At 34.3% G+C, this 25,765-nt stretch overlaps 1 protein-coding gene across 4 annotated transcripts in view; it reads right to left on the reverse strand.

Moving 5' to 3' along the window:
* Positions 1 to 2,524: 2,524 nt before the first annotated feature.
* LOC125075074 (P protein-like) overlaps positions 2,525 to 25,765 on the reverse strand; it is a 55,157-nt gene continuing 31,916 nt past the window's right edge. For all 4 annotated transcript variants that reach the window (XM_047686661.1, XM_047686662.1, XM_047686659.1 and 1 more), the window contains exons 3-17: positions 24,631 to 24,808; positions 23,058 to 23,091; positions 22,118 to 22,253; positions 16,999 to 17,171; positions 15,758 to 16,009; positions 11,362 to 11,565; positions 10,685 to 10,800; positions 9,857 to 9,995; positions 9,591 to 9,726; positions 8,602 to 8,804; positions 7,406 to 7,499; positions 6,810 to 6,952; positions 6,246 to 6,356; positions 4,636 to 4,783; positions 2,525 to 4,091 (exon numbers count right to left, since the gene is read on the reverse strand). In XM_047686661.1, the coding sequence (XP_047542617.1) occupies positions 3,913 to 4,091; positions 4,636 to 4,783; positions 6,246 to 6,356; positions 6,810 to 6,952; positions 7,406 to 7,499; positions 8,602 to 8,804; positions 9,591 to 9,726; positions 9,857 to 9,995; positions 10,685 to 10,800; positions 11,362 to 11,565; positions 15,758 to 16,009; positions 16,999 to 17,171; positions 22,118 to 22,253; positions 23,058 to 23,091; positions 24,631 to 24,808 (2,246 nt within the window). In that variant the 3' untranslated portion in view covers positions 2,525 to 3,912. The remainder of the gene's footprint in view (positions 4,092 to 4,635; positions 4,784 to 6,245; positions 6,357 to 6,809; positions 6,953 to 7,405; positions 7,500 to 8,601; positions 8,805 to 9,590; positions 9,727 to 9,856; positions 9,996 to 10,684; positions 10,801 to 11,361; positions 11,566 to 15,757; positions 16,010 to 16,998; positions 17,172 to 22,117; positions 22,254 to 23,057; positions 23,092 to 24,630; positions 24,809 to 25,765) is intronic.

A 25,765-nucleotide genomic window follows, 5' to 3' on the forward strand; every position in this document is an offset into this window, starting at 1 on the left:
TACTTAACTTGAATTGTATATTTGGGTGAAATCTTGATACTCAATTTTGATGCCGTTATCTTTAACCGATTGAGCTGTAATTTTGTATATATGTTTGGATGACAATACTGTGTGACGTAATTCTAAGTCTTGCATGGTGGAACACCCAAGATGGAGGATAATTTTATTTAATTCATTCCTACAATATGAGTATCAAATGAAAGGATTTACTGAGAATACGAATGCAAGTTTAAAGAAAAAGATGCTGAATATCAACTTCATTGCTCCAATCAGTCTGGAATTTTGGTGAACTTTTGTTTTGCACTGGGTACGCCCAGTGATTACTAAAAAGTAAAAAAAGTGAAAAACCTTTTTATAAACAAGCTTTTATTTAAATGAGCTTAAAAGAAAAAAACAAAAACTTTTACACTTACACCTTTTACTGTTAACTTATAAAGTCATTTCACACATTTGACACAATTTATATCATATAAAAACTTGTCGCGAGATTTACTTGTATAGATTAAACAAGTCATTTAAATGATTGGATGTGAATAATTTTATTTACTAAAATTTCAAACTAAGTAAATACGAGTACTTAATTCGATCGACAGGAATTTGTTAGCGACCCGAGAGCTTGTTATGCTTAACACGGGATAGTGCAACATATAAATAAAAAAAACAATTTCGTTATGATAAGATTTTATTATATTTTTTATTAACTGTAACTCAAAATAAACCTAAGATAAATACACAACATCGTAGTTTTCTTTCTTTTTTAATTAATTTATTAATCAAGCTTAGTTTAACATTTATAAAATAATTGTTATTACACTTATTTCTTATTAAATTAGCATCATTACATATTAATTAATAGTTGTTTAAATTTTAAACCGAACTAAGAACCGGAAACGGACAAGAAGTATATAATATCAAAAATAGTATATTATAAATATATTTTATTTTGTTAATCATAGAATACTGGGTATAAAACTAATATTTTCATTGGCATTATTTATCATTAAAAATAATTTATCAATTTGTTCGATGCCTTTATAAAAATTATATAATTATATTTCTATTTATTTTATTTACAATAAAACTCACGTTAGTAAACAAACTGTGATAAATATTGAACAAAATTATAATGTGAAAATAAATAATTGTATTAAGGAAAATTTTGTTTAATGGCAATAATTGTCTGTTACTTGTAAGTACTGCCACCTTTCGAATATTACACCATCCTTATCTACATTACAATCAATATATTAGTACTATTTTTGTATAAAATTATACTTAATAATATTATTGGATATATTTAACCTTGTATAAAAAAAATTTTTAATAAAAATATTTTTTTTTTATTTTTTGCTTTCTTTATTCTGATGTTAATAATCACACTAAGAAATCAAGTGTAAAACTTACGCTTATTGTAAGCGTTAGTAATTTATCTTTGAGGAACTCGCCTTCTAAATTACATTTATTACGGTTATTCGAATTTAAAGTTGACGGTTGAAGTAATCGGTCAAAAGTAAAGTTAGTTTTGACGTTTATAAAAATATAGATAAAATATATCAGATTTCTTATGAAAACACGATCTATATTTTTATATCAAGCTTAATTATAAAATCGTTAATATTAAAATTCATTAAAAAAAATCTTTGCTTATTTATCGTACAAAAACTCTCTTATAAGATTATTGAAATAATTAAAAAAAATATCATAGGTGTTATTATACAAACCGCCGAGTTAAATAATTATAGAAAAAACTTACATTTTATTGTAAATATATATATTTAAACATAACATATACTGTCTACACTAAAACAACGATTAATTAATTATAAATAACATACACTATTATGCTTATAATTATTACAAATAAAGCAATATATACATATTATGTGATTTTATATGTACATATTTTAAACAAGCATATTGTTTTAATTTTCATTTAAACTAATATTAATTACTTAAATTATTTATATATCAAATTACTAAAATATTATCATCTTAATGTACGTGACAGCGATGTTTGACACTCAACGAACGTCACACTACTTTACTAGCGTGCGTTTACTTAGTGACGAACTGTTGGCAACATTTGTTGTCGACGTTCTCAACTTTGACAGTCTATCCAGACATGTAAATATTTTAAGCGATTTAGCTTGTGGTAAAGTTAAGAAAAAACCAATTCGTATTTGGTTCGTATTGTAATTAATATTTCTTACAGAAATTTGTTTATCGTACGGCGCGCAAGGCAGCACAGGTTTCATAGATTTATTTAATACAAACATTTAATCCAGGTCTGCCTAGCGTGCGATATATAAATCCTTTTACCAACCAGGTCCGAATAAATCCTCTTAACTTTTCACCTTTTTAAATATATGTACATATATTTAAGTACATAATGATAAGCTATCACAGGTAAATAAAGCTACATAATATGGTCTAGTCCAACCACAAGAGGGGTAAACAATAAAAAACATTTATAATATTAAAAACTAAAGCATTATGTTAACTTTAAAAAAAAATCATTTTTTTCAATAACATTTTACAATTACAACTGACAGGTGACAGACATGAATGTCAACTGTCAACGGTCAGCTTTAATTAGCACTTAACCCTGTGGGAACGTAGCTGATTTTCTTTTTCTTTTTGATTGAAATCGCAATAGTAAAATAAATGGGCTGAAACTTAACAAGTTAAGAGAAAAGTAAAAATCACAGATGTCATCTGTCATGACAAACAACATGGCGGATATCATCTGTCATAACGACCAATATGGTGGTTTTTACCGCCATTTTTTATTTAAATAAAACGAAAAAAATATAAATAAAGTTAAAATATATATATCACAATAATTTATAATTATTAATATATTTATACGGTTTATTTTATTTACGATAAAAGTAACCACCTATTTTTAAACATTTGTATGTATGTTTATTTATTTTTATCGATTACATTCATCGACAACAATCGCTATTGACTTTTTCTAGCATCATGGATATTCCAAAATTAAAAAGGATACTAGCAAGGGCACTGCCACTTAGTAGAAGGGTTCTAATTTGCCTCCAAATATCGCTAAACGGCAAACTTTAGTCAATAAATTTTATACATATAATCTCGTAGAAAATGGGCATGGTTGGTGCACACTCTCGGAAGGGATATCAGGTATATACCGAAACAAACAATGTATTTGAAAAGATAGTGTACCATCCCAAGCAAGGCTGACGCGTAGTGGAGAGATAAAGACAATAGGGCTCTAACATGGTCTGAGATGAAATGACCCTTGACCAAATCCCAATGACGATGCACTGTAGACGTCTTCTGTTCCACGTAGAGATCACGGAACATTACGTGTGCTTGAAGGTTTAATGAAACACAGGTTAATATTTCTTACAACGCCATTGTCTATGGGCGGTGGGGACCACTTACCATCAGGTGGCCCATAAGCTCGTCCGCCTACCGATATCATAAAAAAAAGTTACGATTATAATTTCCGTATATCAAAGCGAACTTAGTAAATTCAAGTATTTTAATGGTTAATTTTAACCATGATATGTCTTAAATAATTTCACAATCGACCTCGTTACCAAATTTCATTAATGCAATCCAAGTGTTTGGTTTTGACGGTTTGGCAAACATTAAAACATACAAACAATGACGATGACAACTGTCTGTTGGGCTTGTACAATACTAACATTATAAATGCATGAAATGTCTGCATGTTCGTTAAACAATAACACCAAAAATTCTGAACAAATTCGTACGAAACTTGGTCTGTATTGAGTTTGTCCTGCATTAGGACGTATGGCAATTAATTTATTTATACTTAACGATTAAATAAAAGGTACAACGCTTTTAATTTGGTCGGTTATACAATAATAATCAGTTTAATTACTTGTTTGTTCCAATTGGTTAGAATTTTCAATGCCAAGTAAAGACGCAATGACAGAGAAGCAAATAACCGGACGCGACGATGAGATGGCCAATCATAACCGGGAAACCGATTTTGAAGAATTGCAAGAAGGTGAACCTGTAGCCGTGCTGTTCGGCGACTCCCGCGCAGACAACGTTCGCACTTGCGCCGATTAATGTGCCGTTACCTGAAAAAGGAAAAATTAAATAAATTTTTTGGTTCATAATAATAATAAAATCATGTCTTTGGAGTTTTTTTTATTATTAAATAAAATGTAAAACAAGTGGTCAATATCGGCAAAAATTAATCATTAATACCTAACATTGGGTAGTAAGATGTTATGTCTATGGTGCCTGTAGTTACACTGTCTCACTCATCCTTCAAACTGGAACACAGCAATACTGTGTGGATATATAATGAGTGGGTGGTGCCGACTCAGACAACCTAGCAAAAGCCCTACCACCAAATAAAGTCTATGTAGCAAAATGTCTATGTTAATGTTGCAAACTTTTAGCTTTGTGTATTGACACGGACTTCTGTCGCGTACAACATTAACATTAATTCAGGGAATGATTCTAACATCCTTATTTTCTTTTTCTTGAATTGTGTAATATTAAGTTGTCACAAATTAGGTCTACGAGATTATTCTTGCATCTTTATCAAGGTTAATGTTAAAGGTAACACTAAAAAATAATAAAGGTCCAAAGTGTACACCCTGTGGAACTCCTTACCTCCTAGACAGGCCCCAAACGATAGTGACCAAATGAGTGGCGTGATTGGTAAATTTAGCGTCGGGTTGGATCCCAGCGCGATGACCACGCGCACCATCATAGTCGTCAGCGGTATGTTGTCTACGAACGCCGAGGTGATACCTGATACCTGAAATTAATATTTTCTTTATTATTATATCTGGTGAGATTATCGGAAGGAAATATTAGAGACAAATAAACAAACATTCTATTACTAATGACACAAATATACTCGAAACCGATATGATCTCTGGATAGGACAAGTGGACCTTGACTGAAGGTTACGGTAAAACTAGACAAGAACTGCTTAATCTTTAAGTATTTATTTGTGTCTGAAGGCAAGGGTGGTAATGGATGAAACTCAGCAACATGTTTCAAAACTTCATTTCAAGATGAAGGCCATATGATGATGGCTGTTACTATTTAACTTTCTTAATAAATTAACATTAAAGAAATGACAAATATACAAGTACTTGGAGCCGAGACGATACAATTAATATACATGCAATGTATATTACAAACATTTTTTTAAAAAAAACGACTTCGAATAATATAATCTGACAGAATAAATTATAAATAAAATTCGAAAAAAAATTATGCCGTATTTTGTCACCCGGAAATGCATGTTATTTTATACAAATTTAAATGTTACCAAACTATAATAGTACAGCCTCCCAAAAATTTTTTTTTTAATCTAAATCGGTTCACAAATACTTATAGTTAGATACGAATTCTAAACAAACATAAAAAAATATAAATCAATTGAGAACCTTTCTTCTTTCACTCCTTTATAACACGTAGTCTTGTGTAAGAGGATTTCAATGTAGCAATTGACATGAGATACTTAACATCTTAGTTCCCAAGTTTAGTTGTGCATTGTCGATGGAATGGTTATTGATTCTTACAGTACCAAATACCAATGTCTATGGGCGTTGGACTAATCATCAGGTGACCCATTACAGTTAAACTATTTGAAATTAAAAAATAAAATCGAGTTAAATCCGGATATTTGTGGTGTTGTAGTATCATGTTTTTTTTTATAAGCAATACCGAGAAGGCTTTATTCCATGAATACCGCTAAGTTAAGTGTGCAATGCGCTAGGTCTATCAATTCCTACTGCGCTACCTCTTCATGAATAAATCGCCGAACCGATTTAGTTTTACTTGGCGGTAGGGCTCTGTGCAAGCCTACCTATGTAGGTACGACCTACTCATCAGATATTCTACCGGCAAACAGCAGTACTCAGTATTGTTGTGTTCCGGTTTGCAGGGTGGGTCAGCCAGTGTAACTAATAATTAACATCTTAGTTCCCAAGGTAGGTGGCGCATTGGCCATTATCTATGAGCGGTGGTGACCCCTAACCATCAGGTGGCCCATTTGTTCGTCCGCCAATCTACATCATATAAAAAAAAGATGAAATTTGCTATGAAGATAGTTTGAGTACCAAAGAAGGACAGACTCCTTTATGTAATTCACTCCTGGAGTGGATAAAATGGGGGGTTAATATTTTGTATGCTATAAAATTTAACAAAATTCGCGTAGCTAAAAGTGGCGCTCGGGTTCAGGTAGTTACTATACTGCGACAACTTACCCACAAAAGGAGAAGAATGGCGACGGCAAGTCTACCGTTTTCGTCGACCTTCAAAATGAGCGATTCGGTCAGACCTCCGATGAATGTGATGAGACCAAGTTTCGATAGAGCCTAAAATCGAACAAATAAAAAAAAAAAACACTTTATTTACATAAATAATTAGGCTTAATAGTAAAAGGCTTGTGTTCTTTCTTGGAAAACCATACAAATTCACTGGAAAACATCTCGAGGGAACACTCCTGCCGATTGAAGAGAATCTCTGGAGAATGTCTTCGAGTATAAGAAAGGCATTTAAAATGGCGCATTTATAAACGAATATTAGCTTCAAGCTTTTTTATCATGTAATCTTGTGTTGAATAATATGCTTTATTTATTAATGTTTTTTTTTAAGGAACATTAACGGCAACGTAAAAAATACGCGGAATTTTATTAAAGAAACGAAAGAGTTGTCCCAAGAAAGATTCATTGACTTTGTGGAGTCGGAAACTAGGTGCTAATCTCAGACCGATTTAAAAAAATGCGTTGAAAGCTTAAACTTAATTAATTATAAATTTATTTACTAACCTCCATAAGCACAAACAGCGACGCGAAGAACAGTAACGTGGACCATTCGACTCGATGCAGTATCGGCTCCAGGTCCTCTCGGTCGGCGAGCGTCAGGAGCAAAATGGCGCCCAAAAGAGCCGTCCAGCCGAGAGATATTCGATCTGGTAATAATAAACAAAAAGTATCTTTTAAAATCCTTAATTTCCAGAAGATTCTGAATGATGCTGATTTGATTTTTGACAGGATCATCAGGATCTATTCCAACTAAGAAAATCTATCTTCGACTAGGTACTTCCTAGAAACCGGATATCTACCAAACTCCCAAACATCTAAATAAGCTCAAGCGCTTAACAAAATCTAACAAGATTTTGAGCCCAATTAAAATTATTAAGTTACTGCACGGCGATTTATTAATAAAGAAAATTATTCTTAATTACGATATTGTTTATTCCATTAGCAAGGTATGCCATCACGGCTTTACTTTTGCGATTTTCGACCTGCTTTCGATTACTCAGTCCATGCGGAACCCTTAGGCAGTCGTTTGCAAAGCCTATTGGATAATCTCTGCTGTCAAGTGTCAAGTGTCAAGTATCGATCGATTGTGTCATACTCACTCAATTCCGGTATCGAGTGCAGGAAGAACACGACAACGACGAAACTAATGGCAACCGTTGATTTCAGAAGTAACATCTTGTCGCGGATTTTGTACTGAAAATGATCAAATTAATTTATACATTGGAATAGTTCACAACACGCGTGTTCAGTTTAAAACACATATCAGCTAAGTGGCGAAGGAATGTTTTTTTAAAACACTATGCAATTATAGAGCCGAGATGGCCCAGTGGCTAGAACGCGTGCATCTTAACCGATGATTTCGGGTTCAAACCCAGGCAGGCACCACTGAAATTTCATGTGCTTAATTTGTGTTTATAATTCATCTCGTGCTCGGCGGTGAAGGAAAACATCGTGAGGAAACCTGCATGTGTCTAATTTCAACGAAATTCTGCCACATGTGTATTCCGCCAACCCGCATTGGAGCAGCGTGGTGGAATATGTTCCAAACCTTCTCCTCAAAGGGAGGGGAGGCCTTTATCCCAGCAGTGGGACATTTACGGGCTGCTAATGTATGCAATTATATGAAGACTTTATAGAACAAGATTTTAAATTAACATGGTTATTTTTATTACTAACAGTATTTAAAACGGGATATTTACCATGTTTTTTATTTTTATTTGTTGGAGCTCGATATTTCGACATTATATACGAATGTCTTGTCAGTGGTAGTGGTAACCAGTGTTTACGCAGCAAACGTACGAGAAAGGAGGTAGTCCGATATGGACACTTCTAATGCCGTCGACATCTAACCGCAAACGTCAGTCTCGTGAACAAGACATTCGTAGATAATGTCGAAATATCGAGCTCCAACAAATAAAAATAAAAAACATGGTAAATATCCCGTTTTAAATACTGTTTATAGAACAAAATTTTAAATTTCGATATTTGAATAATGGCCACATGGGATGTTAATGGTAGTGTTTGCCGAAAACCTAAAAAAGTATGGTAATGGTACCAATCAATTTGAACACACGTAGTTGATATACAAGTCAAGAGTTAAACTTGCAAATTTATTTGAATTTTTCGATAATATACCTTTTGATATATTTCACCTTTATACCTCTACGCTTCCCTGAGAAAGACAAACAGAGAGAAGGACAACGAAGTGACCTTGTAAGGGATTATTTTGCCTTTAGAGGTACGGAACCCTAAAGCATCTGATCATTTATTAGTAAAGATGTTGTAATAGACATACTTTCTCTTTTAATTGTCCGAGGGTAGTTTGAAAGGTCTCCTTCGGGCAAACTCTTTTCGAACTCTCTTTGACCATCGTGTCCAGCTGGACCGTTAGCTTCTTCATCTTCCTCTCCAGCCTTTCTCTCACCACCTGCTGGTCTTTGCTCAAGTGTGGGAGCGACTCTATCGCTCGACGCCATATCGATATTTGATGGCGAAGGTCTGAAATTAGTTTAAAGGACTTTTATAAGTAAATGTCTATACCGAATTTGTGGGCTGGACGTTTTATATAGAAGGTGGAAGAGTAAATGACCCTGTGATGGTAATTTGTCATCACCACTCAAAGACATTGACTCTGTAAGTAATAGTAATAATTTCTAACATCACCAATTGACCACCAACCTTTGGAGTTAACATGTTATGTCCCTTGTACTTGTAGTTACAAAAAAACAAAGAAGGTTCCAATGAAAATAATACCCATTCGGATGAATAAACCTCATAATAAAAAGTTGATCTTAATATTTTAAACGAGTGCAATTTATTAGTAAAGAAAATGATATGATATAAATACCGTCTATACCCTAGAGTCCCCATTTATAAAATTGAATCATTAGTTCCAGAGATTCTCCCTAACACAAAAACAAACATATTTTACCTCTTTATGATATTAGTATAGACATATTATTTATCATTTAATTTTTTTTTGGGTCACCTGTTAGTTAATGGTTACCAGACATTTGTGCTGTAAGAAGTATTAACCATTCCTTACATCACCAATGCGCCACCAACCTTGGGAACTGAGACGTTATGTCCCTTGTGCTTGTAGTTACACTGGCTCGCCCAACCTTCAAGCCGAAACATAACAATACTGGTTACTGCTGTTTGGCGGTGCATATCTGATGATTGGGTGGCACCCAGACGGGCTGGCAAAAAGCCCTACCATCAATACTATTATTAATTATTACAGATAAAATTAACGAACATACAAAACTAATGTAAAATTGTTACCTTGAATTTCTCTCGGCACATTGAGACGCAGTTTGTTCGTATCTCTATATATATATCTGAGCTGGAAATATGTCTGTACGCACACCAGCAGTATACCTACCGTCATATGCATTGTGAAATTCGTGAAGTTTATCCCCTGTGAAGCAATATACATACATTAGAATAGAATTAAATTAAAATAGTCTCTGTATTAAAATCCAAACCATTGTCTAAAACAGGGGGCTTTTTTGAAATAAACCCTTAAACCATAGAGAAAAATTACATACCGCTAGTACAACAGCTTTATTCGAAGCAATGATGACGTTCGGCGGATCACCGACGGGGGTAGCAGTACCGCCTATGTTACTGAAGAGTACCATCGACATTAATATTGGCACGGGATCCATGTCCATCACTTCGCACAACCTGAAAAAGGGAGCAAACGATATGTTTGATTGCGTGAAAATGTGTTGATTATATAAAAGGAAACCGAGATGGTCCTGAAGAAAGAACAGACAAATCTCTAACAAGTTCATAGCTTTCTCCTCATAGCGTCCCTTAGGAAATTCCTGTGATAATTTCCTGTTCTAATTTACCTACTAATGCAAACAGTGACACAGATTCGATTCATTTTGATAAACTATTAACAAAATTTCACCAAAATATTCCATTAATAAAAAGAATCCCTAGGGGAGCGAGAATATCCTTAGCTAGATCTTTATCCATTGTAGTTCTAAAATGCCTTACTAGTGATTCAGCATGGCCGAATGTCTTTACATTTTCTTATAAATTCTTTCATGCCGATGAAACCAAAAATGGCTCCTGATCGACCAAATTAAATCAAAACAGTTTATTAGAAACCTAAATTTAAATTCCAAAATACATATCAACATTTTAACAGTTCATAGTAGAATAAATTGAATTAATGCATTTATTTGATTCAACAATGAATCACCATTTTATGTACCTAATAATAAATTTCGTAACAGGATAGGATCAGATATTTTATGTAATCTATATCTTGTTCTGTATTTACTCTTTCCTGTTGCTATTTGTATAATGTATTAGAATTAAGAGATCATTGACCTCCAACCTAATACAGAATAATAAGATACCTTATCGTCACTGGCGTCATCAACAGGACTGTTGTGACGTTGTCCAAAAACGTCGACAGCAACGCTGTTATAGCACACAGCAGGGTTATCAGTGGCCACAGTTTTCCTTTGGTCACCTGAAAACATAAAATCAAAATATTCTTCATTCAAGTAGGCTCTTAAAAGCACTTTTGAATCATACCACACTGTTGAATTAAATTTAAAACTACCACCGGTAAAGTAGATTCTACCGATAAGAACCGACTAGACACTTACTCAGTCCTGTAGTGGGACGTTTACAGGCCGTTACTTTACTTTATAATCAAGTAAATTTTTCCAGCACCTCACAAAGTTTTTCTTATAAAACGAACTTTTATAACGAGACAAGGCGAGGAGCTATAAAAACGGACTTCATTGACCGGAAACCGGTCTATTAAAATCCATTACTTGGCAGAAGGGCTTTGTGAGAGTCCGTCAGGTTAGGCACCACCCACTCATATATTCTACCGCCATGAGGTTTGAAGGGTGATTGAGCCAGTATATCTTAGCTCCTTAGATTGGCAGTGCATTGGCGATGTAAGGAATGGTTCATATTTCTTATCCCAAAGTCTTTGTGATAGTGATGACCATTTACCATAAAATGATATCCACGCTTACAAAAACACTTATCTATTTTGAATTGGTTTAATTAAACTTACCTCAAACGTGAATACGGCAAGAAAATCGAACATCCCAGTTTCAGCCATAATGGAAACCAGGATCATCATGCTGAACAGCAGCAGCAGAGTTTCCATATCCAACCAGGAGACTAGTTCAGGGAGCGAGGGCCTCTCACCAATGAGAGAGAGGACGGCCAGCGATGCCGTTGATATGAGAACGGCTGCCATTGTGCGGTTGATGATCTGAAATGCAATTAGCCTTAGTTAAGTTAGATTATGAGAAGAAGTTTTTTGTTAATTGGCTAAATTGTTATTTGTCTCAATCCCGTTTTAATCCAGGATAAAAAAGGTAAAGGGAAGTGATTGTAGTGTACACAGATCTATAATAATATATTAATTAGTATTAGATTTATATTTTGTATGAATATATATTATCTGTGTATTTATGCATCTGTCATCTCGAGTGACATATATCGCGAAAGCGCGGGCAAATAAGGTATTACAAATTGGCGCGCGTTGCAGACGGTGTGTGTGTACAGCGAGCTGATATGAAGTCTTGGATTATTTTCAAGTCAATTGTAAAAAATACATTGGTAAAGAAGTCATATTATTCGATACAGTACTAGATTAGTACATTGACGATAAAAAAGCATGGAGTTAATGTTTATTGACTTCCAGGCAGGAGAAATGACATATATATATATATAATTGTATTTAACTAACATTACTGTATTTTTAGATATTGAAAAAGAGTAACTACAGAGTTTCTTGCCGGTTCTTCTCGGTAGAATCTACATTCCGAACCGGTGGTAGCTTCACTTAATATAGTATGTTAAATGACTGAAAAAAAAAGTGCTTATAAAAGCCTACTCGAATAAAGTATATTTTGATTTAAAAATGTCCATATAAAAAATTAAAACATATATTATATCTTAATAAGTAATTGAATACTTGTTACTCAGTCTAATGTGAAAATTAATGAACATAAAAACGTCACTTAAATATAAAACATAATTTATGTGTGTTTAAAACATGTTACGTATATATTAGTTTGACCTACGAAGCTCAATATTTACCTAACGATAGCGACTACCGGGATTAGTGCTATGACCCCTAAACAATTAAAACGAAAGTTATCATCGAATTGATAAATCGTAAATCAATAATGACGCACTGACCGATATCGACCACGGAGGATAATCCCAAGAGAGACAACCACCAGCCAACAACACAGGCCATATTATAGTGGACAATTGTGCACATACATTTGCACTCCCTCTAATTATCTAAATAAAAATCTACCCAATTAAAAACCTCCCTTTTTTGAAGTCGTTTAATAACAAAACAAAAAAAACCAACGAGTGAGATTTTTCTCCATTTCTCAGATCAGGACGTTTTCTTTTCCGAACCGGCGTTGGTAGTTTCACTTTGACGGTAAGTAACTAACAGAGCTTCTAAAATGAACAGTCTGTAAATGTCCTACCGTTGGGCTAAGTCCTCATCACCCTTTGATGAGACGAAGAGATGGAAATGTTTTCATTGGTACGATTCGATATTTAATTGAGAAACATCAATATAAATAATTCAACTGCATAGTATCAGTAATACTTTTGTGAAAGTCATAGACAAGAGTAATGATTTTTATTGGATAAAAGTATTTCTTTATGCTCAATAAGAAAAAAAAAAAGAAAAACTTTTTGGTACTTTCCCGTAGCCAAAACATTCTTTGAACTCATTGACTTGGGGGTAGGTCTTTGTGCAGGCCCGTCTGGGTAGGTTAGTCATCAGATATTATTCCGCCAGAAATTGTATTATTGCTGTGTTCCGGTTAAATAACATCTTAGTTATCATTGGTTGGAGAGTTTCGTCTGTGTCTATGGGCGGTTCTGGCCACTTAAAATCAGGCCTATTTGTTGACCTATAAGTGCTGAGATGGCCCAATGGTTAGAACGCTTGCATCTTAACCGATGATTTCGGGCACCACCGAATTTTCATGTGTTTATAATTCATCTCGTGCTCGGCGGTGAAGGAAAACATCGCGAGGAAACCTGCACGTGGACAATTTCAACGAAATTCTGCTACATGTGTATTCCTCCAACCCGCATTGGAGCAGCGTGGTGGAATATGATCCAAACCTTCTCCTTAAAGGGAGGCCTTAGACCAGAAGTGGGATATTTACAGGCTGCTAATGATGAATGATGATGACCTATAACGAAAGTACGTAATCTACGATATATACATACATATATATATACATTTTATGCTGAACCAGTGGGTCGTAGCGTGATGTTTTCTATAATCTGTAACCTTCCTCAATTACTGGATATCTAACGCGAAATTATCAAATCGTAGATTCTTAGATTAGCGTATTCAAACAATCAAATTATTCCGCTTTATATATTAATATAGATAAGAATTACGACAGTACGTACAAAGTTCAATTTATATATAATTCAAGTTCCTTGACAATTATTGTCGCGGCCGAGATAGGAGACATTTTTGGACTTGACAGAGTAGCCTAGTTACTGAAGTTGAAGAAGACCAGATTAAAATGACTTATCACAATATCAGCAGGCTGTTCCTGTTCTACATAACAAGATATACGTAACTAAAGCAAATAAACATACACGTGTTGATTGTGATCTATTCAAACAGCAGCGAGATTACAAAAATCCATTTCTCATTATCAATAGATCTTGAACTCTATCACAAACTATTAAGGTGTATATCCCCATGACAATAGACGTTATATCTTATCTTGAACGTGGTACATTTAATTACGATGATTACTCGTAAGTCATAAGTCAACGATGGTACACGGGTCGCAGACTCATGACCAGGAAAGTGTTTTCCACCGGATTAAACGACTGTTTAATCCGGATATTCGTACCTATGGTAACGATAAAAAATACTTCATCTATAGTTCTGTATCTTATATTTTGTCGAATTTCGTCATAAATATTCGTTTTATGACCAAATGACATCAGTTTTACCATTATTGAAAAAAAAATCTGCCTGTTTCTATGTACCGCTATAGCTCAAGAACGGTTGAACCGATCTTTATAAAAATTGGTATACAGTAAGAACGTGTGATATATCTACATCTATCTATATTACTATCAGTGGCGTAGCTAGGTGGGCAACGGCCCCGGTGCATAGGAAAAGAATCGGGCACTCACCCCCTCTTTCTACCCCCTCTTTAACCTATATTGCCCTTCAAAATTATAGATATAAAAATAAAAAAAATCTTGTGATAAGGGGTCGAGGTTTTCTAGCCTTAGGAGCTGGCGAGTTTGCAGACCCGCTCTTCTCAGAGCTTAGGTTAGAGGGCCCCCTTAGCTCCGGGGCCCTGGTGCACTGCACCACCTGGCCCTACGATACTCTTTGTTCTATGATCTTATATGTTCAATAAATATATTCAAAATAAAAAAAAATACTAAACTTAACATTTATATATTATGTTGCTTTTAATTTTCCATTAGGGGAGGGGCTAATTTTTTTCTAATGAATTTCAGCAATTATGGATCCTCTCTTGTGCGGCATCTAGCTCCCCACGGCCTTTGTTATCTAGTGTGAGGCGCGTTTTGTATGTTATTATAATAAAAAGTTTATTAATAAAATTATTATTAATTATACTCCATATTAAATTAAATATAAACTACTAGTTATCGCCCGCGGCTTCGCTTGCCTCTTAGAGGTTGGTCGTTATAAAATAAACTGCGACCGTTAGAAGGACACGACGCCTTCTGCTGAAAAGTTTATCACGGAGGATTTTATACTATATTATACTATACTAATTGTTGTAATAAATTCGCCACAAGATGGCGCTGCAGCACACTAACGTCTATATCGTTAAATCGATACTCCTTTTTATTCCGCTTGATCGTCTGGCGATAGGCATAAAAAAGTATCCTATCCTGTCCTTCCATGGGGTTCAAGCTTGCGTCGTAGCAAATTTCATCAAATAGCGTTCAGTTGTTTTGGCACAACAAACATAGTATAATATTAGTATAGATTTCAATAACAAACAATTTCGATGTTCTAACGTGCCTGCTACATTTTTGGAACGAAGTTCTTTTACGTGCCTTACAGTAGACTGGACTCGTAGAAACCTTCACGGAAGTAAAAAGCGTTATATCGAGGTTATCTTTGCCTCTCTTTCTCTTTCTCACCGTCTCGTCATCGTACATATTATTTAGACTTGTTTTCTGTCGTTGTTTCAATTTACACGGTATTTTTAAGAAAATTTTTCGTTAAGGTCATTTAATTTTTTTCTTAAACATTGTTAATTTAATTAAATACATCTGTTTTTATACATAATATATAACGTAAGTAACTTCGTTCCGACCGTTACCCCACGACGGCTCACGTTTTTTTAAATTTTAAATAAACAAAACACAATTGAATCAATTAAAATATTCATAGTATTCCTTACCTCAAATATAATCAACACGTACAATCCAAAAAGCAGGATGCAAGAGTACAAGACTCCTGTGCTGGCATCTAGTGGATTTATCTTGTAATTTATCGTGAACGGCACGCTCTCATTGGCCGACGTGCGCATGCGTAATGCGTAAACGCTGTGATTCGTCCGATTCGTTTCTATATTCAAGATGGTCGAACGGGACTCTCCCTGTTTGAAGTCTAAGTCGTTTTCCTGTAGCATTATTGTCCAGAGTTGTGACATCTGAAAGATACGGTCAGTTATTAAGTTAGAAGATGACCCAACAGTGGGTGCTGGGCTTAGAGTAACACTGTGTACTTAGCTGAAAACTATTTTTTTTTTTTTTTTATAATAATGAACCATTATTATAAAGTAATTCACATTTAAATAGTCTATTGCCGCGGCTTCGCCCGCTTGTAATAGCGTACATACCCATTTGAACAATTTATAGCTAATTCGAAAAAAATGCATATATTAACCTTTAACTCCCAACTTTACCCCCTTGGATCCAAGGGGGTAAATCCCATCCATCCATCCCTTAAAATGAATCCCAAATTTACCCAAATTTGGGATTCATTTTAAGGGTTCTTGCTCAGTACCAAATTCAATCCGTCAAAATTTGTTCAATGGCTGAGCCGTGAAAGCGGGTATATAGGCAGACAGAGGCAGACATTAGGTTGGTAACGCTGGTAGGTATTAGGTTGGTAAGGCAGTTGGTCGTTGTAGATAAAGTCAATATAAGATATTGTTCTACGAGAACGGGTGACGACGCGAGTGAACTGCGAAGTTAAGTATTAAAGGGAGGATTTCTACAACACTACTCAAGTTTAATTATTTTTAGTATATTTATTGGTGATAAAACAACAATAAAATCAAGTTCCATCATTAGCCACCTGATGGTAAGTGGTCACCACCGCCTAAATAATAGCACTGTAAGATATTAGCTATCCCTTACATCACCACCAGCGTCGGAAACTGAGATGGTAGCTGGTGGTAAGTGGTCACCACTGTCTATAGGTGTTGGCGTCGTAGTAAAATTAATCAACCTTGGGAACTGAGATGTTATGCCCCTTGTACCTTGTGTACACTGGCTGAAAGTTGCACCCAAACCGGAACACAACAATAGCGGCGGTAGACTACCTGATAATCTAGTGGCACCTACCAAGACCACCAAGTTAATAACTTAAATAATGAACTTACCCACAAGTATTAACATAATGGTAACAATTTACCTCTTTCCCGGAGTTTTTCATGTCCGTCGACCAAGTCTCGAGCCAAACGTCCATTTTCCTGTAATCGTCCTGTTCCGATGTGTTCATCCTACCTTCCGCTTGCTCGGTCAGGAACGGTCCAGATAGTTTAACTAGTAGAGTAAGTTGACTCTCGGACACGTTTATCATGTAATCTAAAACAAGTACGTTTTTGTATATTGCGATTGCTTCGTTTGCTTGAAATATAACGGCCACACGTTATAAGATTCGGCTTTATTAACTATAAATCGAAATCAAAATATACTCTATTCAAGTAGGCTTTTACAAGCACTTTTGAATTGTCATTTTACAAACTATAGTAAGTGAAACTACCGCCTTTTCGGAACGTAGATTCTATCCAGAATAATCGGTAGATTTAAAATACAAATGTGTTAGTTAAATACAATTATATATACATGTATAATTACATATCCTTGATTCTAACTATAAAAAGAAAAGCTAAATAAACAACATCTGACAGCAAATTGACGCGATATCATTGGTCGAGAGCTTGATCTACAGAATCTATGATATTCACTATGGATTTGCGAAAAATTTTTTGCGCGTTTTGAACGTCGACAAAACTTTTATCGGAATTTCGGAAGTAAATTAAAGTGGAAATAAAGTGGTGAAGTGTAATAGTGTTGTATTATAAATAAAGATATATTAATCATAAACTCTTAGTAGTGCACAATATAGCTGAGTTATTAGCGAATCGCATAAAATACGTTATCTAAGGTTTGTTTATCTTTATTCCTATTTGTATTTGAATAGGCTATACGACGAGATGATCGCCTAAATAAATCAATCAGATAAGCTTTTTAAATAATGGACCGATTTTTAATAATAACGTAAATGAAGCAAGATATATCTACATAGAAAAATAAATATATTCGCTGTTATATATTTTGTAGTCCATTGGTGATAACGTAAATCAAATCGTACTGTTTTCGTGTTTTGATTTTATTGCGTATACAATTCATATAGTACATTTAAAAAATCAAACATCAAACCGGGTCGGATCATCGTAGTCGTAAAATCCCTTCCTAAAACGACCGGCTGTTATTTAACTTTTTTTTACACAATTGAAGGCAAAGATCTCAAATGTTACCATAAATAATAAATAATCAAAACATAACGAAATCATGATATTGAATTATTGAATAATACTTCGTGTTAAATATAATTCTTAAAAGATTACGTACTTATTTAAACGTCGTGTAATTTATGTAGTCAGGTAACACTTTAAAGGTCGTTCACCGAAGACCGTGTAGTTCCTAGGCTAAGTCTACCGACTCCAACGAAAGATTATGTCTTGATGGGTTTCATTAAACTACTTTATACTGATTTAAAGTGGTTTTAGATGTTATCCACGACGTTTGTTGTGGAAAACGAATACAATTCTGATCTATCAATATATATATATATATATATATATATATCTATATATGTATATATCAACCATGAACTCACTAATTATCTAATCTTTCATAAACAAGCGTTTTTTTTTTTTTTTTTAAATATGATAACATAGTAATAATTCGTATACAGTCAGTTTAAACGATGCCGAGATGGCCCAGTGGTTAGAACGCGTGCATCTTAACCGATGATTTCGGGTACAAACCCAGGCAGGCACCACTGAAATTTCATGTGCTTAATTTGTGTTTATAATTCATCTCGTGCTCGGCGGTGAAGGAAAACATCGTGAGGAAACCTGCATGTGTCTAGTTTCAACGAAATTCTGCCACATGTGTATTGGAGCAGCGTGGAGGAATATGCTCCAAACCCTTTCCTCAAAGGTAGAGGAGGCCTTTAGTCCAGCATAAATGCTAATGAGTTTAAACAGTTAAACAAGATTCAAAAATTAAATACATCAAAGTGCACATGAAATTCATGAAAATGAAATTCAGAATAACGTCAATAGTAATAAATTAAAAAGCAGCTACTCCTTAACGTGTAGCGTAAACAGTTACGAGTTTTACGTGTATTGGTTTAGTAGCTTTTTTAATTTACCATTACCTTTGATCGAAGGCCATTACAAATGTAACGTCTTATTGCTTATTTCTATAGACTTTGATTTTTACGTAACCATGATAAATTCCTTCAAACGACTCAAGTTACACCTCACCTTTGATTTGTTGAAAAGTGGATAAGACGGCGAAAAAAGTAGTCACTAAGTTCACGCACACTAGTAAAGAAGTGTGACGTTTGGCGACAAAAGTATCTGTCACGCACACGAAGATAATAAAATTGGCTAGTTTGTTTTAGTTCATTTGTAGAGCGACACTCAATCTAGATCTATATATATACTATCTTGCAGGTCCACGATAGACTGGATCGAAACCAATCCACATTTATAGAACGGTAAAAAATAATGATTTCTTAGTCGACAACATACATCCGCAAAATTCGTATAACCCAGATATTTCGATGTTAAATCCATAAAATTCAATGACTTGAAATTCAACGGGCGGCCATTTTTGAATAATTTCGTGCAGGGGTACGGTAAATTCAATGGAAACTTATCCACAATGAATTATTAATAAAAGATAAAGTATTTGTTTAGTTTTATTTATTTACCTAAGCGAAGTCGGGTTTTCAACTAGTATATAAACAGTAGCGTAGCTAGGTGGGCAAGGGCCCCGGTTCATCGTAAAACAATCGGACCCTCTTTAACTTATAATGCTCTTTAAAATTATAGATAGAAAAAAAAAAACTTGTGAAACAGGGTCGAGGCTTTCTAGCTTCAGGAGCTTGCTAGTTGGCTCACCCGCTCTTTTCATGCATCTCATGCCATGCATCACCTGGCCCTACGATAGCTACGCCATTGTTTATAAATATTCTAACGTCATTAATATTCTATATTACATCTGTTAAAATTTTAAATAAAGGAAAAATGAGTGTTAATTCTACAATGGAATATTCCATACTATGTAATCAAACATTGATGAATTTACTAATGGTAGCGAGTTCAAATATGCATGGACATCATTTTTTTTTCAAGTACTTAATTGTCTTTTAAACTCACATAATTAGGAGCGATGAAAAAAGACATCGCAAGGAAATCTATCAGAATATATTTGTACAACATAATATGGGCTTTAACACTGCGCTTTCAGCATGATTAGTTTTCCTTGCCCAGAAGCGTGAAAATTATCGAAATATTTTTTGTTATCACGCACAATAACACATATATGAGAAATATAAAAAAAAATCAAGGCAAACAACTAATTGGTACCTTTATAATGTGTGACATTTAGAACCCTTTATATGGACTCCGATGACGAAAATCATACAATGATCTAATTGTATTCAAGTAAAATATCAACAGAGCCAATTTTTGACAAGGTCTTGAAATGTCCATGACATCCGCGAGGTTTACCATAAAATTCCTTTTAATGTTACCCGAGCTAAACCATACAGTTTTCTTGAGAAGTTTTTGAAGATTACGCTGCTCGAATGGGGGTTAGTGGATACACATGTGCCAGATTTGCATCCAAAACATGCAGGTTTCCTCACGATTCAAAAGAGAGCGAAGACCTACTGGCTCCTTTTGCACAACATTTTACATTAAATGTAAACTGTCATTTTTTTTTTAATTACTCATTTATCGTTCTCTACAGACATTTGCTCCGAAATAAAAAAAAAAGTATTATATACGAATGTATATCGGCAACTTATACAATTAAATACTTAGTACTAAAACTAAACTACTAAATTCCTTATTTCATTCCATAATTTGTTTAATTAAATAGTGTGTCTGAATAACATTTAAGGATTATTCAATTCCAAGTTGATGCTTCTCCAAGATTTCATGATACTGAACACGATATCGATTTTAAATAAAAACCAACCTGTACCAATATCAGGATAATTACTTCTACATGCTTGTGAACTTGTATGTGTTCACATGGGGCAATGTGGACATTGTATACATGTGAGGAAAACGATAATATATATGTCGGAGGAGCAGGATGCCGAACAGTTGGGTTCGGGGATTGATCCGACATTTGGAAGACTATGTGGGCGTGCAATGGAGATATTCACAGAATAAAACGTATTTTATATCGTCTAATCACTGTATTAATTGATTCAATAATCGTACACCACAATAATATCAAAGGATTACAATAATTCATCTCGATTAAGAGCAAATGGGTTTGCAAGCAACCATTGCATTCGAGTCGCTTGTCAAAACATAACGACTCGCGTTGCCATGACACTTAGCTCCATTCGGGGTGACCCGCTCTTAAAAGTAAATCAGCCATCAAATATTATTGCCAACTATTCATGAATTATACAAATCAACAATCAAAGTAATCTCGTCGAGTTATATATATATACTCGTATATACGAGTCCATACATGTACTCGTCTGTGTGAGAAAAATCGACTTCTGGTAAAAGTGCGGTCCCTTTTTTCTGAATGTTTATGCTATCGTTTCTATTGCCCTATACTCAAGTCAGGTATTTAAAGCCCCCTACTAAGGGCCACACTAAAGGCTCAAACTACGCGTATCCTAAGGCCTAACCACGGAGATCCTCACCGTCAGCACTAGTCTGTAATGTAACAGTCTAAGACTCGATTTAACATTTGCCTGCAGTGGAGTTAATTACAAATTGTATTATTACAAGATGGGTAATGTAATGCTCAGTTCTCCTTACTCACTTATGTGAAGCTCGAATTTGCGAACCGAAGCTGTTTCAGAACAAGCGAATGCACCTTGTGCCTCCGTTAGAATATTGCGTTGTTGTTGTTGCCAAAAATCTTTCCACGGGGATAGATAGTCTCCTAGATACGTCAAATGGAATGCCTGTGTCAAAATTCATGATGAAAACTTTTCGGAAGCTAGAAACAAAACCCGAGATTGCTGGTCAAAACACGTGAATCTTAACCGAAGATAAAATTCGCACATGTTAGGTGAAAATCTTCGATATGTGTATCTATGAACTCGCATCGAGACAGCGCGCTGGGATAACCTCCAAATTTTTGCCACAAAAAGGAGTTTATTGTCAGATATTTTAGATAATTTTATCATAAATATTATTAAATTTATCATTGGTATATTAAATAATAAAATAACCAAAAAAGTTACGACTTACTTTTAATTTCCCCGGGGTTGACCGAAGAGTTCCTGGTGATTTCCTCCTTCTCGTTGTACATCATGAATATCAGCGTGAAGAAAACCCAGCCGGACAGCAATAGCGTCATTTTCACGTAATGTCCTGCCTTTGCTAACTTTAGCATGAAAAAAAAATACGACTTAGTCATTTTATTAAAATAAATTAACAAAACTTTAAATTCATAATAAATATCGTGGCTGTAATATTTGGATCTTGGCCATTTGAATAGTGAACACTAATAATAAAAAGATCAAACTGACTCAGTTTTTTAGGGAAGGCATATATTCGGATTGGAAATTTATGATGTTATATTTAAACAATGAAAGGTACTTCAGTTAGCAGTGTAACTTCAGGCACAAGGGAGATAGCATCTTAGTTACCAAGGTTGGTGGAGCATTGGTTAAAATACCATACGGCGCCAATGTCTGTGGACAGTGGTGACTACTTACCATCAGGTGGTCCATTTGCGTACCGATGCCATAAAAAAAATCAATAATCACCTACAAATACATGTATTGGTTTATTCATGGTTTCATAAAATTCTGGAACGATCGGATTTTGAAAAGCGAATCTCTTCATATTTCAAAAGAATACATTCGATAAAGAAAAAAAAAAATTAAAAGCCGAAGGCAATGAAAAATTGTGCATATAATGTATAATGTTTTTACAATTATATATAATAATATATAAAAAAAGAATTTTCATTGTTATCAGTCAAAGTATTACGTAAATAACGTAATCAAAAAATATAAAAATCTAGGCATTAAGTTGAATTATTATTACGATGTTTAGTCTGTATCAAACAAAAAACACTGGCAATTTATTCCAAAATGTCAACTGTCAACGAAGTTAAGATTATTTTGGTTAACAGCTTAAATTAAACAAATCGAAGTTAAATCTATTTAAAAAAAATAACTACCTTCGGATATCTTGGCGTTGAGTTATTTTCGATGCTGCAACAAAAGAAATACAATTAATTACATATGTATGTATCTTCTTTATAACATAGTATAAAACAAAGTCGCTTTCTCTGTCCCTATGTCCCTTTGTATGCTTAAATCTTTAAAACTACGCAACGGATTTTGATGCGGTTTTTTTAAATAGATAGAGTGATTCGAGAGGAAGGTTTTTGTATATAATACATGGACAATATAGTTAAGTAACACTGATAATTTCAAAAGTTTCTAATGTGATGTCGTAAATTTATACATTTTTTGCGCTTACATTGTAAACGCTGGCTGAACCCTACGAGATAGATCAAAATAATGTACTTCAGTATTGTACACCTAAAAACGGTCTTCAAAAAAGTCCGCGATGGTATATGTCTATCTCTTAGGGATTACCCACATTGCACCCGTGCAAAGCCGGGGCGGGTCGCTAGTAATAAATAAAATATATTATTTGTTAATTTCAAAACTGAGAACGCGTCAAAAGTACGCTTAGTTACTAGTGAATAAGTACGATGTTTGGCGAGTGTCAAGTGTGGATTTCACGCACACCAATTTAATAAAGTTGTCTCGTTTGCTTTTGAGCTTTTGTAGTTCGAGACTCAATGTAAATAATCTATATAATCTAAGCTATAAATATTCCCTAAGATGACATTTATAAGGTATGGCGGGAAAGTCGACACCAAAAAAAAAATTATCAAACGACTAAAAGATTAGGAATATTTCTGAACATTTTATGGAGAATAAATGTGTTTATAATAAACTTATTTTTTTGAAAAACGAAAATCGATGATATATTCGTCATGGTTTTTTTCTAAGGGGAGAATTTTCGCTTTAAAGCTCCTCCTTAGTTTTAAGCTCTGGGCTCTTCAATAGAAGTTTTGGAATCCATTACATACTTTTTCGACATGTGATCATAGCGAATACATTTAGGATTCCTTCGAACATTTTTATTCAACGAAAACCAAAAGAAAGGTTATTTTTATTTTGGTAAAAGCTTCTAATTTAAAGTTTTCACAAAATTAACTTTTATGCATGGTAGAACTATCTACGAGGCGTTAATCAAGCATCCCTACAAAAAACATAGTATTAGTGAGTTTAACGACTTTAATGTCTTACTAAAACAAAAACGATCCGTAACTGATAAACAATAACGCTTCGTTAAATATAGGAAGCGATTATTACTTAATCAATATTTTATTCCGACCATATGAGTAGAAAAGCCCAATAAACAACATTTGACAGCAAATTGACGCGATATCATTGGTCGAGTGCTTGATTAATCTATGATATTCACTATGGATTTGCGAAAAAATGGCGTTTTGAACGTCGACGAAACTGCTATCGGAATTTTGGAAGTAAAATTAAAGTAGAAATAAGTAGTTAAGTGTTATAGTGTTGTATTATAAATAAAGATATATTATTGATAAACTCTTAGCAGTGCACAATATAGCCGAGTTATTAGCAAATCGCATGAAATACGTCAATCTAAAGTTTGTTTATATTTATTCCTACTTCGTGGAATAAATATACCAATGTGCTTACCTTGCATCGTGTTTACCCGGACTGTGTATTTCAACCCCATCTAATTTCCCATCAGCGCTCGGCGATTCGTCTATCCTATTGTTGTTCAAATGTGGCGCAGATTTGACGAGTGGCAGCCGCTTCGTTTCCGGCGTCGAGCCATTCTTCAGCTTCAGTGGAATATTTTCTTGTTGACTTGCTGGAAATAAGGTGGTTATGGAAATTAATCCGTAGTTTGTTTCTTAACAATAGTTCTATTAAATCATTTGCGTGATATTATTTATATGGACTACAAAATCAAATATTACTTTACTTGGTGGTAGGTCTTTGTGCAAGGCTGTCTGGGTAAAAACCACCCACTCATCAGATATTCTTCGTCTAAGCAGCAATAATTTGTATTGTTTTGTTCCGGTTTAAAGGGTGAGAGAGCCAGTGTAGCTACAGGCACAAAGGACATATAGAATATTTAATATTACTTAAGTCACTAATGTCTATAGTGGTCATCTGATGGTAAGTCATCAGGTGGCTCATTTAACCGTCCGCCTACTAATCTAAGTTGAACTATTTAATATTGGAATTGAAATTCGAAGCCAGACGCGAACGCGTAACGAAGCGGTCTACCCTCCCATAAGAAGTTATCACTTTAAAAACAGTAATCACAAAAAATATACCTACATGATTATTAAATGAATATTACTGATCCATATCACGTGTAAAGTTTTACTCATCAAAAAGTCAAAATATTCTCTATTCAAGTAGTTTTATATCGTCATGTAAAGTAGATTCTACCGAGAAGAACCGCCAAGAAACTCACTAGTTCCACCTTTCCACCATTCTAACCACAGAGCATGTCAATAAAGTACAATTAAATTTACATATATCCTAGAAATCAACAAATAATTAATCCACGCTTTTTTATCTATAATATAATCTTGTATTGAGTTATCATCAACAGCCTGTAAATTTCCCACTGCAGGGCTAAGGTCTCCTCTCCCTTCGAGGAGAAGGTTATGGAGCATATTCCACCACGCTGCTCCAATGCGGGTTGGTGGAATACACATGTGGCAGAATTTCGTTGAAATTAGACACATGCAGGTTTCCTCGCGATGTTTTCCTTCACCGCCGAGCACGAGATGAATTATAAACACAAATTAAG

This window comes from Vanessa atalanta, chromosome 29 (genome assembly GCF_905147765.1).
Source record: "Vanessa atalanta chromosome 29, ilVanAtal1.2, whole genome shotgun sequence".
Lineage (NCBI taxonomy): Eukaryota > Metazoa > Arthropoda > Insecta > Lepidoptera > Nymphalidae > Vanessa > Vanessa atalanta.